This window comes from Equus caballus, chromosome 3 (genome assembly GCF_041296265.1).
Source record: "Equus caballus isolate H_3958 breed thoroughbred chromosome 3, TB-T2T, whole genome shotgun sequence".
NCBI classification, from domain to species: domain Eukaryota; kingdom Metazoa; phylum Chordata; class Mammalia; order Perissodactyla; family Equidae; genus Equus; species Equus caballus.
The window spans coordinates 123,369,046-123,384,553 of record NC_091686.1 but is presented as its reverse complement, the minus strand read 5'-3'; the positions used below and the strand labels follow the sequence as shown (position 1 = coordinate 123,384,553).

General features: G+C 39.5%; 1 protein-coding gene across 19 annotated transcripts in view; it reads left to right on the top strand.

Moving 5' to 3' along the window:
• The window catches only part of ADD1 (adducin 1), an 85,317-nt gene that overhangs the window by 51,400 nt on the left and 18,409 nt on the right, over positions 1-15,508 (top strand). For all 19 annotated transcript variants that reach the window (XM_070264026.1, XM_070264032.1, XM_070264024.1 and 16 more), the window contains 6 exons: positions 501-652; positions 8,316-8,396; positions 8,639-8,788; positions 11,169-11,312; positions 11,427-11,525; positions 12,274-12,453. In XM_070264026.1, coding sequence (XP_070120127.1) covers positions 501-652; positions 8,316-8,396; positions 8,639-8,788; positions 11,169-11,312; positions 11,427-11,525; positions 12,274-12,453 — 806 coding nt within the window. The remainder of the gene's footprint in view (positions 1-500; positions 653-8,315; positions 8,397-8,638; positions 8,789-11,168; positions 11,313-11,426; positions 11,526-12,273; positions 12,454-15,508) is intronic.

The following is a 15,508-nucleotide window of genomic DNA, read 5'->3' as shown; positions in this document are numbered from 1 at the left end:
TTGTTAATGAGTCTGACTAGAGGTGTATTTTATTTTGTTTCATTTTTCATTTTATTTTTAACCTCAAGATTAAATGAGTTTTTCTCTATGATATTTCTGTTTGATTGATATCTGCTTTTATCTTTATTATTCCTTTTCTCTTCTTATTTTTGGATTTAATTTGCTCTTTTTCTAGTTTCATAAGGTAGAAACCTAGATCATTTTTTTAAAGAACCATTCTTCTTTTCTAATGTTTCTGTTTAAATTTCTAGTATATCTGTTAAATTTGCTTCTAAGTATTGCTTTACTGCATCCCACAAATTTCTCTACCTTTTTGTTATCGGTTGTAACTTAATTGTATTAGTGTTGGTGAACGTGGTCTTCATGAAATAGTCTTTGGAGTTTTCGAGACTTACTTTATGGCCTAGTGTAGAAGATTAGTATCTCAGAACTGTTATTGTTTGATTTACATTTGATAAGAAATATTAAATCTTTGTGAGTTTTATTTTTCTTTATTTCAGGTCTTGGTATGGTGACTCCTGTGAATGACCTTAGAGGATCTGATTCGATTGCCTATGACAAAGGGGAGAAATTATTGCGGTGTAAATTGGCAGCATTTTACAGACTAGCAGATCTCTTTGGGTGGTCTCAGCTTATCTACAATCATATCACAGTGAGTATTAAATGAGTTAGTAACTGAATGATAAATGGAATGTTACATTAGTTGTAACAGAGGTGGTGTTTGGCACCACCTCTCCATTTAGAAGAGGGAAGCTGGCTGAACTGAAGTCAATCTTGAAACACCTTCCTTCTGATTCCTGAGTGCAAAGTGTAATAATCTGCGAATTAGTCAGTTTGAATTAAAAATTATGAGAACAGTAGTTATTTAAAACTCCTTTCTCGCATACTAACTTAATAAGTGAGTACTTACAAATTATAGGCAGTTCCTAAATTTTTTTATGCCTGAAAACGTAAGAATGAGGATGTTTTCTTCCCTACTGTGACCAAAGCCTTCTGTCTCCCGTACTTATTTCTTAACAGTGTCAGGACCTCTATTTTCTTCAATTCGTTCTTGCAGTAAATATTTACTGGGTGTCTGCTGTAAATATTTATTGCTCTGTACCAAGCATTGTTCTAACTTTGGGGCTATATCAGTGAATGTGACAAGTCCTGCCTTTGTGGATCTTCCCCTCTACATCCAAATCTGTCAGCCCATATTCACCCCCTATTTTGTCCAGCTTGCATCTCATGGTCCATCATTTCAGTAGCGCTCTTTGCCAATACTGTACTGGCTCTCTGTGCTCTGAGCAGCCATATCCTGCCGCAAAGCCTCACAACAGAGCTCATTGGCTTTCTCCATAGATTTACAGCCCCAGTCGTAAATGGACCTACAGCACTGCCTGGCAACTTTAAGATGTCTCTCTTACAAGCTCACTAAGATTTCTCTTCTGTCTCTACTATCTTTGAAACTCCTGATCTCCTCCCAGCAAATGACCACATCTTGTCACAGAGAAAATGGGAACTCCTTACTGATGTTTGTACCCATTCTATGCTCCTGACCACCTATTACAAATGTCCTGCCTCCTATCTACGGCCAAACTTTGTTTGCTGGCTTGGAATTCCGTACCCTCCTGTCTTCTTAGATTCCTAATGCATTGTCAGGTTTCTTTTTTTCTTTGCTCTTTTGTAGAGATAATCTCTTTCTTTGAACTGCTTCCTTCCTTTGACTTTTAAACTTGTTCCAATCTATTTTTTCATTTAATTTCTTTCATTGGATATTTTAAAGTATTAGTACAGTGCCTGCTTATAGTATAAATCTTACACATCTAAAGAGGAAGTCATAATCCTGCCAATACTCTTACCTCCCTTGAGGCAACCAGTGTTAATAGCCATTTAAATTGTTTTACCCTTTTCTCCATATTGAGCGCACACACGTAGGTGTTTTTCACGTGTGGACTCCTAGTCGGTGCTGCTTAGTTCAGCTCCATTCTGGACTCCAGGGCAAGTTAAACCTCTGAGGTAGTGATCTGGAGCCCATCTTTGTGACAAGAGCACTGTGCCTCTGGGATGTGATACGGATCTTTGCCAGAGATGCCGAGTTAACCCTCCCCTCTGTCTCTTCTCCGCACTGCTGCTAAAGTGAACTTTGCAAACTGTCAGCCTGACGGTGTCATATCCACACTGTCATGCTTGTAGAATGTTACTCCCCCTGCCCCAGCACGCCTGCCCTATTTTCCTCATAGCAGTTACTGTCACCCACACTATGCATTTACTTGTTTGTTGTCCATGTCTGCTCCATGAAGGGAGCCTCTGCTATGTTTCCTGCTCTGTCCCCCAGACCAGGAACAGTGGTAGGCACACTGTGAAATCCCCAGCTGAACTGAAATTCTCCCTTGGTAAAATTATTGAACAACAACTCCTTTTGCTATTTGATCACTGAGTCCAATTAGCCTACCACAAGTACCAGCTCTCTTCTTTGTGCCTGCATGAAAATTGCTGGCATCTGTGGCTAATTATACTTGACAGGATGCTCTGTGTAGAGATTTAATGCTAAATGGTTGCCTAAAAATTAGTTCCATGAAAATGTTACAGTTTTAATAGGAAATGTAATCCTTGGCTTTAATAATAGCTTCACATTCTTTGGGGGTTTTGAAATGCTGTTTACTGTTAGTCCTATTACGAATGTTATTTAAATAAGTTTGAATTGCTTAAATTGCTTGGGTTTTTTTTTTTCCCCTTTAATTATTTAGGACTTAGCAGAATTAAAACTTTAGTTAAGCGTTTACTCTTCTGCAAGTGATTTGTTTGGGACTTAATACTCAGTAAAAAAGAAATTCAGGTTACCAAAAATATGTCCTGTATCTTGTGAACTAGAGAATCATTGAGGAAGAAAGTTTTTGATTTGTTTTTTAACTATTTATGGCATCCACTTTTTGTTTTGCAATCTAGGTGTTACCATACAAAGATATATTAACAGTATTTATCAGCACAACCAAAAGTGCTAACAGGTCATTGTGCCCTTTATTTGAAAGCGGGCCATAGGGATTTTCTACTAAAGGAATTTAAAAGTGCTAACAGGTGTTAGAGGATTGGAGATGATTGTGTGAATTAGTTCTCTGTCTTAAGATTTAGAGAAGCTTTAGGGGAGTGTCAAAAGACAGGGTGGCCCAGTTGGCACATGAGCTGGGCTTCCTCTCTTGGTGGCACTTAGCTGATGGTGGGGCCTTTCTATCCCTAAATGCCTCTTGGTGTCAGTGGAGTGCTAGGTTCAGCTCCATTCTGGAGTCTAGGGATGTTAAACCTCTGAGGTGGTGGTCTGGAGCCAACCTTTGTGACCAGTGCACAGTGCTTCTGGGGATGTGATATGGATCTTTGCCAGAGATGCTGAGTTGGATGCATTTGGTTTTCAGTGAGTGACCTTAAGATCTGTGATGTTAGCATTCATTCCTTTTACACAGAGAAGGGGTGTTAGATGTGTGGGAAGACACACAGTGAGACCAGCACTAGTCCGTTGGGGACTAAAACACTGACTTCGAAGTGTCCTTCTCTTTTCACTTTCACTTTCACTTTAGCACTTTCTCCTTTTTACTTCAGACCAGAAAATCATATATTTTTAGCTTTTTCCATTAAAATATGTAGATCTGTTAAGCTCACTCTTGGAAATATGTGTTAAGGAAATAAGTCAAAGGCGAAAACATGATGTACAAATATATTTATTATAATGTTATCTATAATAATGAAAAATTTTAAGTCTAAATATCCTGCAGTAGGTGGGAAATATCCCAGTTATTCAACATTAATTTGAGGGAATGTATACACTATGAAAAACAATTATAAAGACTATGTGAAAAAATAAAAAATGAAAAATTATTATAAAAGAGAAAATATAAAGTATATACTGTTTATAGCTGAATGAATTTTATATATATATAGACAAAGAAAAAGATGATTAGAATGGCTGTGTAATATTTTTTTTTTGAGGAAGATTAGCCCCGATCTAACTACTGCCAATCCTCCTCTTTTTGCTGAGGAAGACTGGCCCTGAGCCAACATCCATGCCCATCTTTCTCTACTTTATACGTGGGACACCTACCACAGCATGGCTTTTTTGCCAAGTGGTGCCGTGTCCACACCCGGGATCCGAACCGGCGAGCCCTGGCCACTGAGAAGGGGAACGTGCGCCCTTAACTGCTGTGCCGCTGGGCCGGCCCCTGGAGTATTTTTTTAATGTGGAACCTGATAGCATGCTTCTAAAATTTATATGGAAGAAAAAAGACCAAGAATAGCTAAGACATTCCCAAAGAACTAGGTGAGAAGATTTTTTTTTTAAAACCACATATCAAACTTATAAAGTGATATTAATTAAAATAGTGTGCTTTGGGCAAAGGAAGAGACAAATAGGCCTATGGGACAGAACAGAACAGCCAGAACCAGATCTCACACATTGAAATCAGATATACAAAAGAGTTGGCATTGCAGATCAGCAGGGGAAGGATGGACTAGACAGTAATTGGTGCTGGCACAACTAGATTGAAAAATCAGAATTGAAAGATTGTATTGGATTCCTGCCTTATACTATGTATACTCATAAAAGCAATTCCAATGAATTAAGGATTAAGTGTGAAAGGTAGTGCTTTAAAAACTTTAGGATCAATGTAGGCGAAAATCATTGAACCTCTGATCTAAGGAAAGATGTCTTAAGACACAAAAGCAAAGATGGATACGTTTGACAACATTAAAATGAACAAATTTCTCATCTTTAAAAGGCACTGTAAAGAGAGTGGAAATAAAAGGTAGAATCAGGAAGAGTTTGCCTCACTCGTAGCCAACAAAAAATTAATATCCATTAATTTAATAAATTAAAATTAATAGATAAAGATAAATAATAAAATTATTTTATTATTAATTAATAGATAAAGAACTGTCAATAAGAAAAGGACAAACTAATATAAAATGGACAAAAGACAAGGAAAGAATTTCACAGAAGGAGAAATAAGAATGGCTCATAAAAATATGAAAAATTGCTCAACTCATTTGTAACCAGGAAATTATAAATTAAAACCACAGTGGAATATACCACTTCGCTGACATTAGACTTTAATTTTTTTTAAAAGATGGTTGTAGAAGCACATAACTATCATACACTACAAACAGGAGTGTACATTTATTTAGGCCCTTTGGAAAATAATTTGGTGTTACCGCCTAGTTTATTACTCTGGAGAAACTTGAACATGTACAGTGTACACTAGGAGACAGGTACAAGAATGTTCATAGCATTGTTTTTAATAGCAAAATGGAAACCATGTCCATTGATAGGAGAACGATACATAATGGATACATGGTATATTCATCCAGTGGATACTATACAGCAATGAAAATGAATAAATTATAGCCGTGTACATCATAATCTGGAGGAGAATCTCAAAAATAATGTTGAGGAAAATAGTTACTGAAAAATATGTAAAGTATGATTCCAATTATATGAAGTTCATAAACAGATAAAAATTGAACAGTATATTGCTTAGGGATGAATATATATATAAGGTAAAACTATAAAGAAAAGGGACCGGCCCGGTGGTACAGCAGTTAAGTTCACATGTTCTGCTTCGGCGGCCTGGGGTCTCTGGTTCAGATCTCAGGTGTGGACATGGCACTGCTTGGCAAGCCATGCTGTGGTAGGCATCCCACATATAAAGTAGAGGAAGATGGGCCCGGATGTTAGCTCAGGGCCAGTCTTCCTCGGCAAAAAAAGGAGGATTGGCAGTAGTTAGCTCAGGGCTAATGTTCCTCAAAAAAAACTATAAAGAAAAGAAAATGCTTTACACATAATTCAGGATAGTGGTTACTTCTGAGATATGAGGGAAGGGAAACAGAGCTTTAGAGATATTAGGCTTACTCTATTTCTGAAGCTAGTTGAAGGGTACTGGGTGTTTGACTTATTATTATACTTGAATTGTACGTATACCCTCTAAATACTCTTTATATGTATGCTTCAAAATAAAAAGTTTTAAAATAAGCCAAAATATCTGGCATTTAATTTTTCCTTATTTCCAACCTTATTTTTCTTCATCCTCACCAATAAATACACAAAATAATTCCTTGTTTTATGTTTTGTTTTGACCCAACTTGGGAATTGGGGCAATTGCATAGTTTTGTTTTAGTTGGTTAAAAAGATCAGCATGCTTTTTAAAATAAAAGAACTAACTTTAGAAATAAAAAGTCTGTCTAACTCACCATTAATGGGAGAACATTTGGGGAAAGGTGGAAACTATGTGTAGAGAAGAGACACCTGGGCAGTAGGGACTCAGAGAGAATGGATATTACAGAGATGGATTTATAGAGAGCAGGTTCATCGACGGTGATGATTTACTATTGCTGCTCCTGTTGTTGCTAATAATAGTAATAGTAGGGAGATGCCATTTATTGAGAGCTTTGTTGTGACTGTGAGCCCTTATCATCCTCACTTTGTGGATAAGGAGACCAAGAGTCCAGGATCCCCAAAGCAGCCTAGCCAGTTCTTGGTAGAGCTAGGATTTTTAACTCAAGTCTTACGTGACTGTGGATCCCCATTATACTATTTGGAGGGAATCAAGTGAGTTTAGCATGAAGATGACACAGGAGATAGGATAGTGTCAGATATCTGAGAACTAAATTGTAGAAGGGAGGTAGAGCTTATTCTGTGTTGCATACTAGAAACAATGATGAAAAACTCAGGAAGACGGATTTCTCAGCGTGAGAGAAAATGTTTTAATGATCAGGTCTCTCCAGCTTCTATTTGTTTACTCCTGTACTCCAGAACCCATGACATAGTAGGCGCTCAGTGACTATTTGCTGAGTGAGGACATGGTGAGTGTTTGTATCACTACAACTGTCCAGGCAGACCCTGTGTGTGTTTCTGTTTGGGCCAGTACAGAAGAAATCATTATGCTGGTTAGGAAGTTGGGCTAAACACCTTAAGTAAGGGGTTTTCAACAAACACTAAATTCCACCTACCTGACCCTAGTTAGAATTCTTAGTTCAGTAGTAAATATGGTATTCCAACTTGATAGCTTTGAGGAGTCTTTGGAGTCTATCCCAAAATCATTATAAAAACTAGACTGAATTTTTTTTTAACTTTTTATTAAGATTATGATAGCTTACAACCTTGTGAAATTTCATTTGTACATTATTGTTAGTCGTGTTGTAGGGGCACCACTTCACCCTTTGTGCCCTCTCCCCACTGTCCCCCTTTCCCTTGGTAACCACCAATCATTTCTGTTTGTTTATAGGTTTAACTTCCACCTATGAGTGGAGTCATAGAGAGTTCGTCTTTCTCTATGTGGCTTGTTGTTGTGAATGGGACGATTTTATCCTTTTTTGTGGCTGAGTAGTATTCCATTGTGTGTGTGTGTGTGTGTGTGTGTGTGTGTGTGTGTGTGTGTGTGTGTGTGTGTATATACTGTATCTTCTTTATCCAATCATCAGTTGATGGGCACTTAGGTTGGTTCCACGTCTTGGCTATTGTAAATAATGCTCTGATGAACATAGGGGTGCATGGGACTTTTGGAATTGCTGATTTCAAGTTCTTTGGATAGATACCCAGTAGTGGGATAGCTGGGTCATATGGTAGTTCTATTTTGAATTTTTTGAGAACTCTCCATACTGTTTTCCATAGTGGCTGCACCAGTTTGCATTCCCACCAGCAGTGTATGAGGGTTCCTTTTTTCTCCACAACCTCTCCAACATTTTAGACTGAATTTTTCTTAGGGCCGGACTGTTCTGTTTTCCTGCTATATTACTAGTGTCTACCACAGATACATAGTATGTGCCAAATCTGTATTGAATGAATAATAGTGGAAAGAAAACTGTATTGTGGACGGAGCAAACAAACAAGGGGATGATGATGTGGTGGTGCAGAGACTTTGCAAAACTGATCAGCAGTAAGGAAGAGCTCTCTCTGATTTGTATTTTTTATGGTTGCGCATTATCCTGTAGGTTTTGAGATTTTAAAAAAATCCATTTTGACTTAAAAAAATAAGTTTTGGTTTTTGTTATTATTATACCCCTGAGGAGTGACACCTTTTTTCACATGATACTGGTTTGGTAACCGCCAGGTTTTTTAATAAAGTTAATTATCATGATTGTGACCCAGATGTGCTTTGTATACCTGATAAATTACTACAGTGTCATAATAGCAAGGTTTCAGTACCTCTTAGCTTTGTGACAGGCACCGTACTTAAGTGCTTTCCTACGTAGCTCGTTTAATGCTCACAATAAACACGTGAATTTGTGGACTAAAAGAGATGCAGATAATTTCAGTTGCATTCTTGAGGTAACTCAGTGATTTTTCACCACAGACCAGAGTGAGCTCTGAGCAGGAACACTTCCTCATTGTGCCGTTTGGACTTCTCTACAGTGAAGTGACTGCATCCAGTTTGGTAAGAATATCCTTTTCCTCTTGGGTGTCATGTATGTGTACGTCATAGTAGATAAGTAAACATCTTCTAATCCTGTTAAACATATAAAACCCAAGAAAGAAGAAAAAGTCTGTTTTGTGTGATTAACTTAGAGAAAAACCTTTAACATTAGTTATAACACTTTAAACTTTGGTTTAAATAATTTCTAGTTAGGATAATTTGAAATCCTTTTGACATTTAAAATTTCGTTTTATTATTTTCAGGTTAAAATCAATCTACAAGGAGATGTAGTAGATCGTGGGAGTACTAATCTAGGAGTAAATCAAGCTGGCTTCACGCTCCATTCTGCAATTTATGCTGCACGCCCTGATGTGAAGTGTGTTGTGCATATTCACACACCAGCAGGGGCTGCGGTGAGTGTGCTGTGCTAGCAGTGCCTGACGTTTTAAAGCTATTTAGTGAGAGGCGCTTCACATTTCCTCCAAATTGCTGTCTCCTGTTGCTGCAAATCGATAAACCTAACTTTGTTGGATTAAAAAAAATTTTTACTAAGTTTGACTTTCTTAAAAGAATATTCTTTTCTTTGAAGAGGGTCCATATACTACCTATTTTGAAAAACCTGTAATAAGTCTGAAAATATCCATTAGACTTAATTAGAAAATCGTAGAGTGTTCAGGATGGAGGTCAGATTTCAGTGTATTGGGGACTGTTGGGAAGTGCAGAATGACAGCAGTCAATAGAGACTTCTTGTTTTCAAAAAGGAATGGGAAAGTGAGGGAGGGCAAGTTGGGGTGGTAGGTGGAGGATGCTGTGGGCTCAGGGAAGGGTTGGTAGGATGCAGGAGGCTTGAGCGTGCTGATGGGCTGTGGGGAAGGTGCCAGGCATGAGAGCTCTGGACAGGTTGAGGCCTAGAAACAAACCTGGCCAGCTTTCCCCAGATGTTCTGCCTGGAGCCAATGGAGCCCCAGCTAGATCATCACGATTGGGGAGAATTAGAAGTAGGGCAGTTGGAGGAAGAGGGCACAGACAGTGTAGGCTCTTAGGAGACCTGGCCTTCAAGCCCAGGGCTTCCAAGGGCCTGCTTAAGCCTGAGCCCTCCTGGTGTGAACAGGCCACCCAGACAGAGCCTGAGACCTCACAGTATGAAAATGCGCATTCCGGTTTTTGGTACAGTCATGTGAAAGTGAAACACTCTAGAATTATCTAGAATTGGCTTTTTATCACCAATTTTATACTTAACGATTTTTTTTTAAAGATTTTATTTTTCTCTTTTCTCCCCAAAGCCCCCGGTACATAGTTGTATATTTTTAGTTGTGGTTCATTCTAGTTGTGCTGAGGGGAACGCTGCCTCAGCATGGTTTGATGAACAGTGCCATGTTCACGCCCAGGATTCCAACTGGCGAAACCTTGGGCTGCTGATGTGGAGCTCACGAACTTAACCACTCAGCCGCTGGGATGGCCCCCTATACTTTAATGATTTTATGGGCTTATTTGTATGACAGGTGACCTCATTGATTTAGTAATGTGGAATTGAATCTATCTTGATGTTTTAATGTCTTGCATATTGGATTGTTTGGATGAACATCTGGTTTGTTTATTTTACTTTGAAGGTGTGGTTCTTGATGTCAGCATCAGTTTTATTAGATACATCATTCTCTGATTGGTATAATTTTTTCCTGAAAGAATACATGCTCTTTCAACCTTGAAGAAGTTCATATAAAAAAAAAGTCCATCCATTTTAAAGAACCATTAGAGGTATCTTTAAGAATATGATTACAGGGGCCGGCCCTGTGGCCGAGTGGTTAGGTTCGCGTGTTCCACTGCAGGCGGCCCAGTGTTTCGTTGGTTCGAATCCTGGGCGCGGACATGGCACTGCTCATCAAACCACGCTGAGGCAGCGTCCCACATGCCACAACTAGAAGGACCCACAATGAAGAATATACAACTATGTACCGGGGGGCTTTGGGGAGAAAAAGGAAAAAAATAAAATCTTTAAAAAAAAAAAAAAGAATATGATTACAAACAGCTACCATGTCGTTTGTTTTAAAAATTATCAAAATTACTTGGTAAAGAAATTTCTTCTCATAGGAAAGCTGATACTGTGAAAGGAATTAAATGTGGCATTGCCATTTTGTGTGGTAATGTCTTTGTAGATCAGCTTTTCTGTATGGTATTGTTGCATCTATAGATATTATTTAAATCTTTGGAGCCTGTTAGTCTAGGTAGAAGACTTTCAAAATTAGCATATTCCAAAGTTAGTTTGGGAAATTTGAGGAAACTTAAGGGCTATATGAACATTTAGATTTTTTACTTAAATAAATGTAGAGAAATTATACAGTATAATTATCCTAAACTTTTATAAATTTGCTTTTATCTAATTTTCAGGTGTTTTGATCTCACCTATGAGCTAAGATGAAAACTACACAAAAACCTGAAAAACCTCTCTTTGTGATGTTGTGACTCATTCAGAGGAAGCCATTGAGTCTTTCCTTGCACTAGATCTAGGGTCGTCTTATTAAGTCTGATCTCACATAGTGTTTATAATCAGTGTGGGAGAAATCCAGAAAGATGTGGAATTTCTCCCAGCTTAGTGATAGCTTTGATTTTTAAGTGTAGGTTGGTAGTAAGTCCGAGAAGTCAAGTTTATGTTAAGGTCATGGGTTCGTTTATTTCTGAGAAGAGAATAAAGTAAAACATGTTCCCCTTTTTTATTTCTTTGTGGAAAACATGTCATCAGTCAACGCGTTGTAACTTTTGATTTGCCTGCCTTCATGGTGACTGCTTGCTCTCTAGGTCTCAGCGATGAAATGTGGCCTCTTGCCAATCTCCCCGGAGGCACTTTCCCTTGGAGAAGTGGCTTATCATGATTATCATGGGATTCTTGTTGATGAGGAGGAGAAAGTTTTAATTCAGAAAAATCTGGGGCCTAAAAGCAAGGTCAGTAGGCATCTATCTAATTTGGTATTTAAATTATAGCGGGGAAAAAGAAAAGAGTTAAAAGTGTCAGTCTTCTTGCCCAGGTCTATAGACCTTTCATGCTTTCCTCCTCAGGTTCTTATTCTGCGGAACCATGGGCTCGTGTCCGTTGGAGAGAGTGTTGAGGAGGCCTTCTATTACATCCATAATCTTGTGGTTGCCTGTGAGATCCAGGTCAGTGGTGGCCCTTCCATTCAGTCTGCAGTTTATTTAGGTGTTTGTGGTGTTTCTGTAGATTTTTGTTACATGTTTTGCAAGAATGAGTCTTTGAGCAATGTCTTTGCCAAAGACGAGCTCATAGATTTGGAAATTGACCAGGCCAGAAGCCATTTCACTGATTTAAGTTGGCAAATGATCACTGGGCTTTTTACTTCTAATTTTTTAAATTTTTCAAATACGTAAGTCACTGCCGTTTATGGAGTGCTAGTGTGTGCCAGCCATGGTATCAACAGGTGCTTTACGTATGTTATTACGTGTTATTTCATTTGACTCTCAGGGCACTCCTTCTGAAAAAGCAGATGCAGAGGGGTAGAGACTTGCCCACAGTCTCATGGCTGTGAGTGCCATTTAAGCCAAGTCTGCTCAACTCCAAGTTCGTGCTGTCCCCACTGTTACCCTGATTGATGTCTGTGCGGTAATGCGGTCCCCAGTCTCCTTCATACGATATTGAAAGGTGCTTTGTCTTCCCATTTCGCTTCCAAGTATAAGTGCCCAATACTTTTGTTCATGCTAAAGAAAAACTTCTGAAAATAGTTTTGTTGATCAGTCTATCACTATCCATCCTGGTTTTTTTATTCTTATACTCAGATGATTTAGTTTCTTTTGAAACCTGCATTTCTGTTTAAGTGATCTCTCATAGTCATTTGGTTCTCTTGCTCTCTGTAAAGAACTCAAACTCTAGTGTTTGCTTGTTTTGGAAAAGGTTCGAACTCTGGCCAGTGCAGGAGGGCCAGACAACTTAGTCCTCCTGGATCCTGGGAAGTATAAAGCCAAATCCCGTCCCCCGGGGTCCCCAGCAGGGGAGGGCACCACCGGATCGCCTCCCAAGTGGCAGATTGGTGAGCAGGAGTTTGAAGCTCTCATGCGGATGCTTGATAATCTGGTAAGATTGTTACCACCACTTGATGATAAAACTTTCATTCTAAAAGCACAAATGTTGGTGTTTTTGTAACAAGTAAAGTAGTGTTGTGAAATCGCTGTCTTCATGCAGTATGTGAATGCTTTCACTGTTGAAAATCATGAAGACGCACCAGGGCAGTTTAACTTCTAAGCTAAATTGCTAGAAAATACAGAGGTGAGGGTTTTTTGTCTTATTTGTTTTCCAAAGAGAATCTTGTTTGGACCAGTTGTGGGAATGAGAGCAGAGAGAGTCTACTCGGTAGGAGACTGCTGGATAACTGACTCCTAGAGTTAGCAGAGTCAGCTCTGTGCCCATCGTCCCACAAGCAGGCCATCGAGGGAGGACTTTGTACATCAGTCACCAAGTGTTTCGTTTTTTGTTTTAATAGTAAGTTCTAGCTATTTGGGGCCTGATTATTGTTTTTGACCACCATTTGTGCTGATTTACTACTTGGGAGACCCCCTCCTTACTTCAGGACCTGGAGCCCAGAACAGTACAGTGGCTGACTGAGGAGCTTTCAGCATCATGGGGATGTGATGAGAATACTTACCAGGATGTGGTCTGTGTTGAGGGGTTTCAGTGAGGGATTTCATCTTTTTGCAAGGATCAGGGAGAAAACTATGTAGAAGATGACACTTAGAAATGACCTCAAAGAATAGGTAGACTTGTGACAGGCTGAGTTGGGCTAAGAGGGGCATCCACAACAGAGGCAGCAGCATGACTGAAGCCACAGCAGTGGGGAGAAGCAAGTCCATCTCTAATTTTACCATGCTCTTTAAATATTCAGAACAATGTCCTTAGGGTTGAAGCAACCACATTATAAGACACACAGCTCTGCAATGGGGCCCTTTTCATGCTGTAGTGTCTCACTTCTTAGATGGGATCCAAGAGGTACATCCTACTGCCACATATTAGGTGGTGAGGACCTGTCATGAGAGTGTGGGACAGAGAAGCCTTAGGAAGGGATGGAGTTCTTGTGTGTTGCCGTGGCTCTGCTAGGTGCTCTAGTTAGCAGCACTGGGGCCAGTGGGACACATTCCAACCTAACATAAGAAAGTCCTGACTGTTGGACCAGGTCACTGGTGGGATGAGTGGCTGCAGGAGGCAGTTTAACTTTCCTGAAGATTTTAGAACAAAAAGACTTCATGGATCTGATTCAGGGTATGCTAAGTGTCCTCAAGCGCTAAGTGTCCACAGGAGTAGATTTGATCAGTGAGGGAGGAGTGAACAGAGAAGGAAGAATCTTCTGTAACTTCTGAATTCATTTGGTCAGTAAAGATGGATTGCACTAACTGACCATCTACTATTGGGCCTATAGCCGTGAACAGAACATAGTTCTTGCCTTCAAGGAGTTCATGACCTAGTCAGGGAAATGGACAAACAAGTCCCAGATGCAGCCCAGCACCTGTGATCTGTGTCCTGACAGAGCATGAGAGCTGCAGGGGCAGAGATGGGGCATGGGCCAGGATTGGCCAAGGGAAGCAGGAAGAGGAAAAAAGCTCACTAAGAAGATGGAAGAAGCAGTTGGAGTTAGGTAGCAGACCAGGATAGTGCAACCTCAGCAAAGTCACATCTGGAGGAGGTTTGAGAGTGTGGCAGTGGTGGCCTTGGTGTCAGCATCAGGAGTCAGATCCCACAGGTGCCTGGCAAGGCGAGGAGCGCTGGGGTGGCCCCAGTCTTAGAGCTCTTCTTCTCTCTTCCTGAAAATACTTTGATGTTTTACTGCTTTTCTACCTCAAAGTCAAGTGGGGAACAGGAGAGGGAAATAAGGATCAAGAAGACCAGCCCACCACATCTTGTTCGGTCAGGATGGAGAGAGAAGTCCAAATTGGGCAGTAGCTCTAATTTGATAGAGGAGGAAGATAAAGGATGAAAGATAATAAGTGAAGTGTTCATTACAGGAGTGTTCTATTCAGTGTTCTTGATGTGCAGAGATTATTATCATTTTAAATAATAGAAGGCCATGTGTAGTTTATAAGAAATGAACTAGACAGCAATCAGTGATCATAGTCCGTGTTTTTATTTAGCAGTCTGATCAGCCATATATGTTTGCTAATAATTGAGTAGGGTAGAAAATAGTTGAAGATTCTCACTGTAAGAAATTTCATTTTAACATATACAGTTAAAAGAAATGCTAAATTGCTTCCCAGAAAATCAAAATATAATTCCAGCTTCTCAAAGAAGGAATGAATCTGTATTTTTAACTATAAGCCACATAGTAGGTCTTAAGTATTGCCTCTAATTTTGCTTTGATAGCATTTCAAGGGGAAGAATAAAGAAAAAACCCACACCCTCTCAGGATAAAATTATTTGAATTCCTGGGTAGTTTATCCTGAAGTCATGGAGATTAGTCAAGAGCCTTGGCTCTCTAAGTAAGAGGAAACTTGAGTTAATAATAATGCTATATTTTTCTGAAGATAGTCTTTTTATAGCTGAATCATTATCTTTTATTATTTCTCAACACAGCATGCGCATAAATGGAGAAATTGCCAGTGCAGACATTTACCTATCTTCCTGAGGATAGTTGTGGAAACAACAACAACAAACTCCATTTAGGAATTATTACCAGTTTTTCTTTCATGTATTAAAGGAATCATTGGTAATGAAGGTAGTCCCAAAGAGGAGGAGCACCCAGAGGGAAGAGAGAATTCCTGAACTGAGAGGAATGTGAATGTTTTTAAAGTACCTGGGCAAGCAGAGCTCAGGCATTGACTCATCTTACATGATGAGCCCTCTGTAATCCTTTCAAATCTTGATTCTCCTGTCATTTGTTGTGAAGGTGCTGTGATTGCCTTGTCCAGATCTGAAACTGCGGGCTAGGAGTCCAGGCACAGCTGAGCTAGGTCCTTGGCTTAGACTCTCATAAGGCTGCAGTCAGGGTGTCGACTTGGGCTGGGTTCTCATCACAAGGCTTTACTGGGGGAGGATCCATTTCCAATCTCTGTCAAGTTTTTCTTATAGCTGTAGGAGTCATGGTAGCTTCTTCAGAGCCAGCAGTGGACAGAGAGACTCTCTTAAGATGGGTGCTACACTCTTA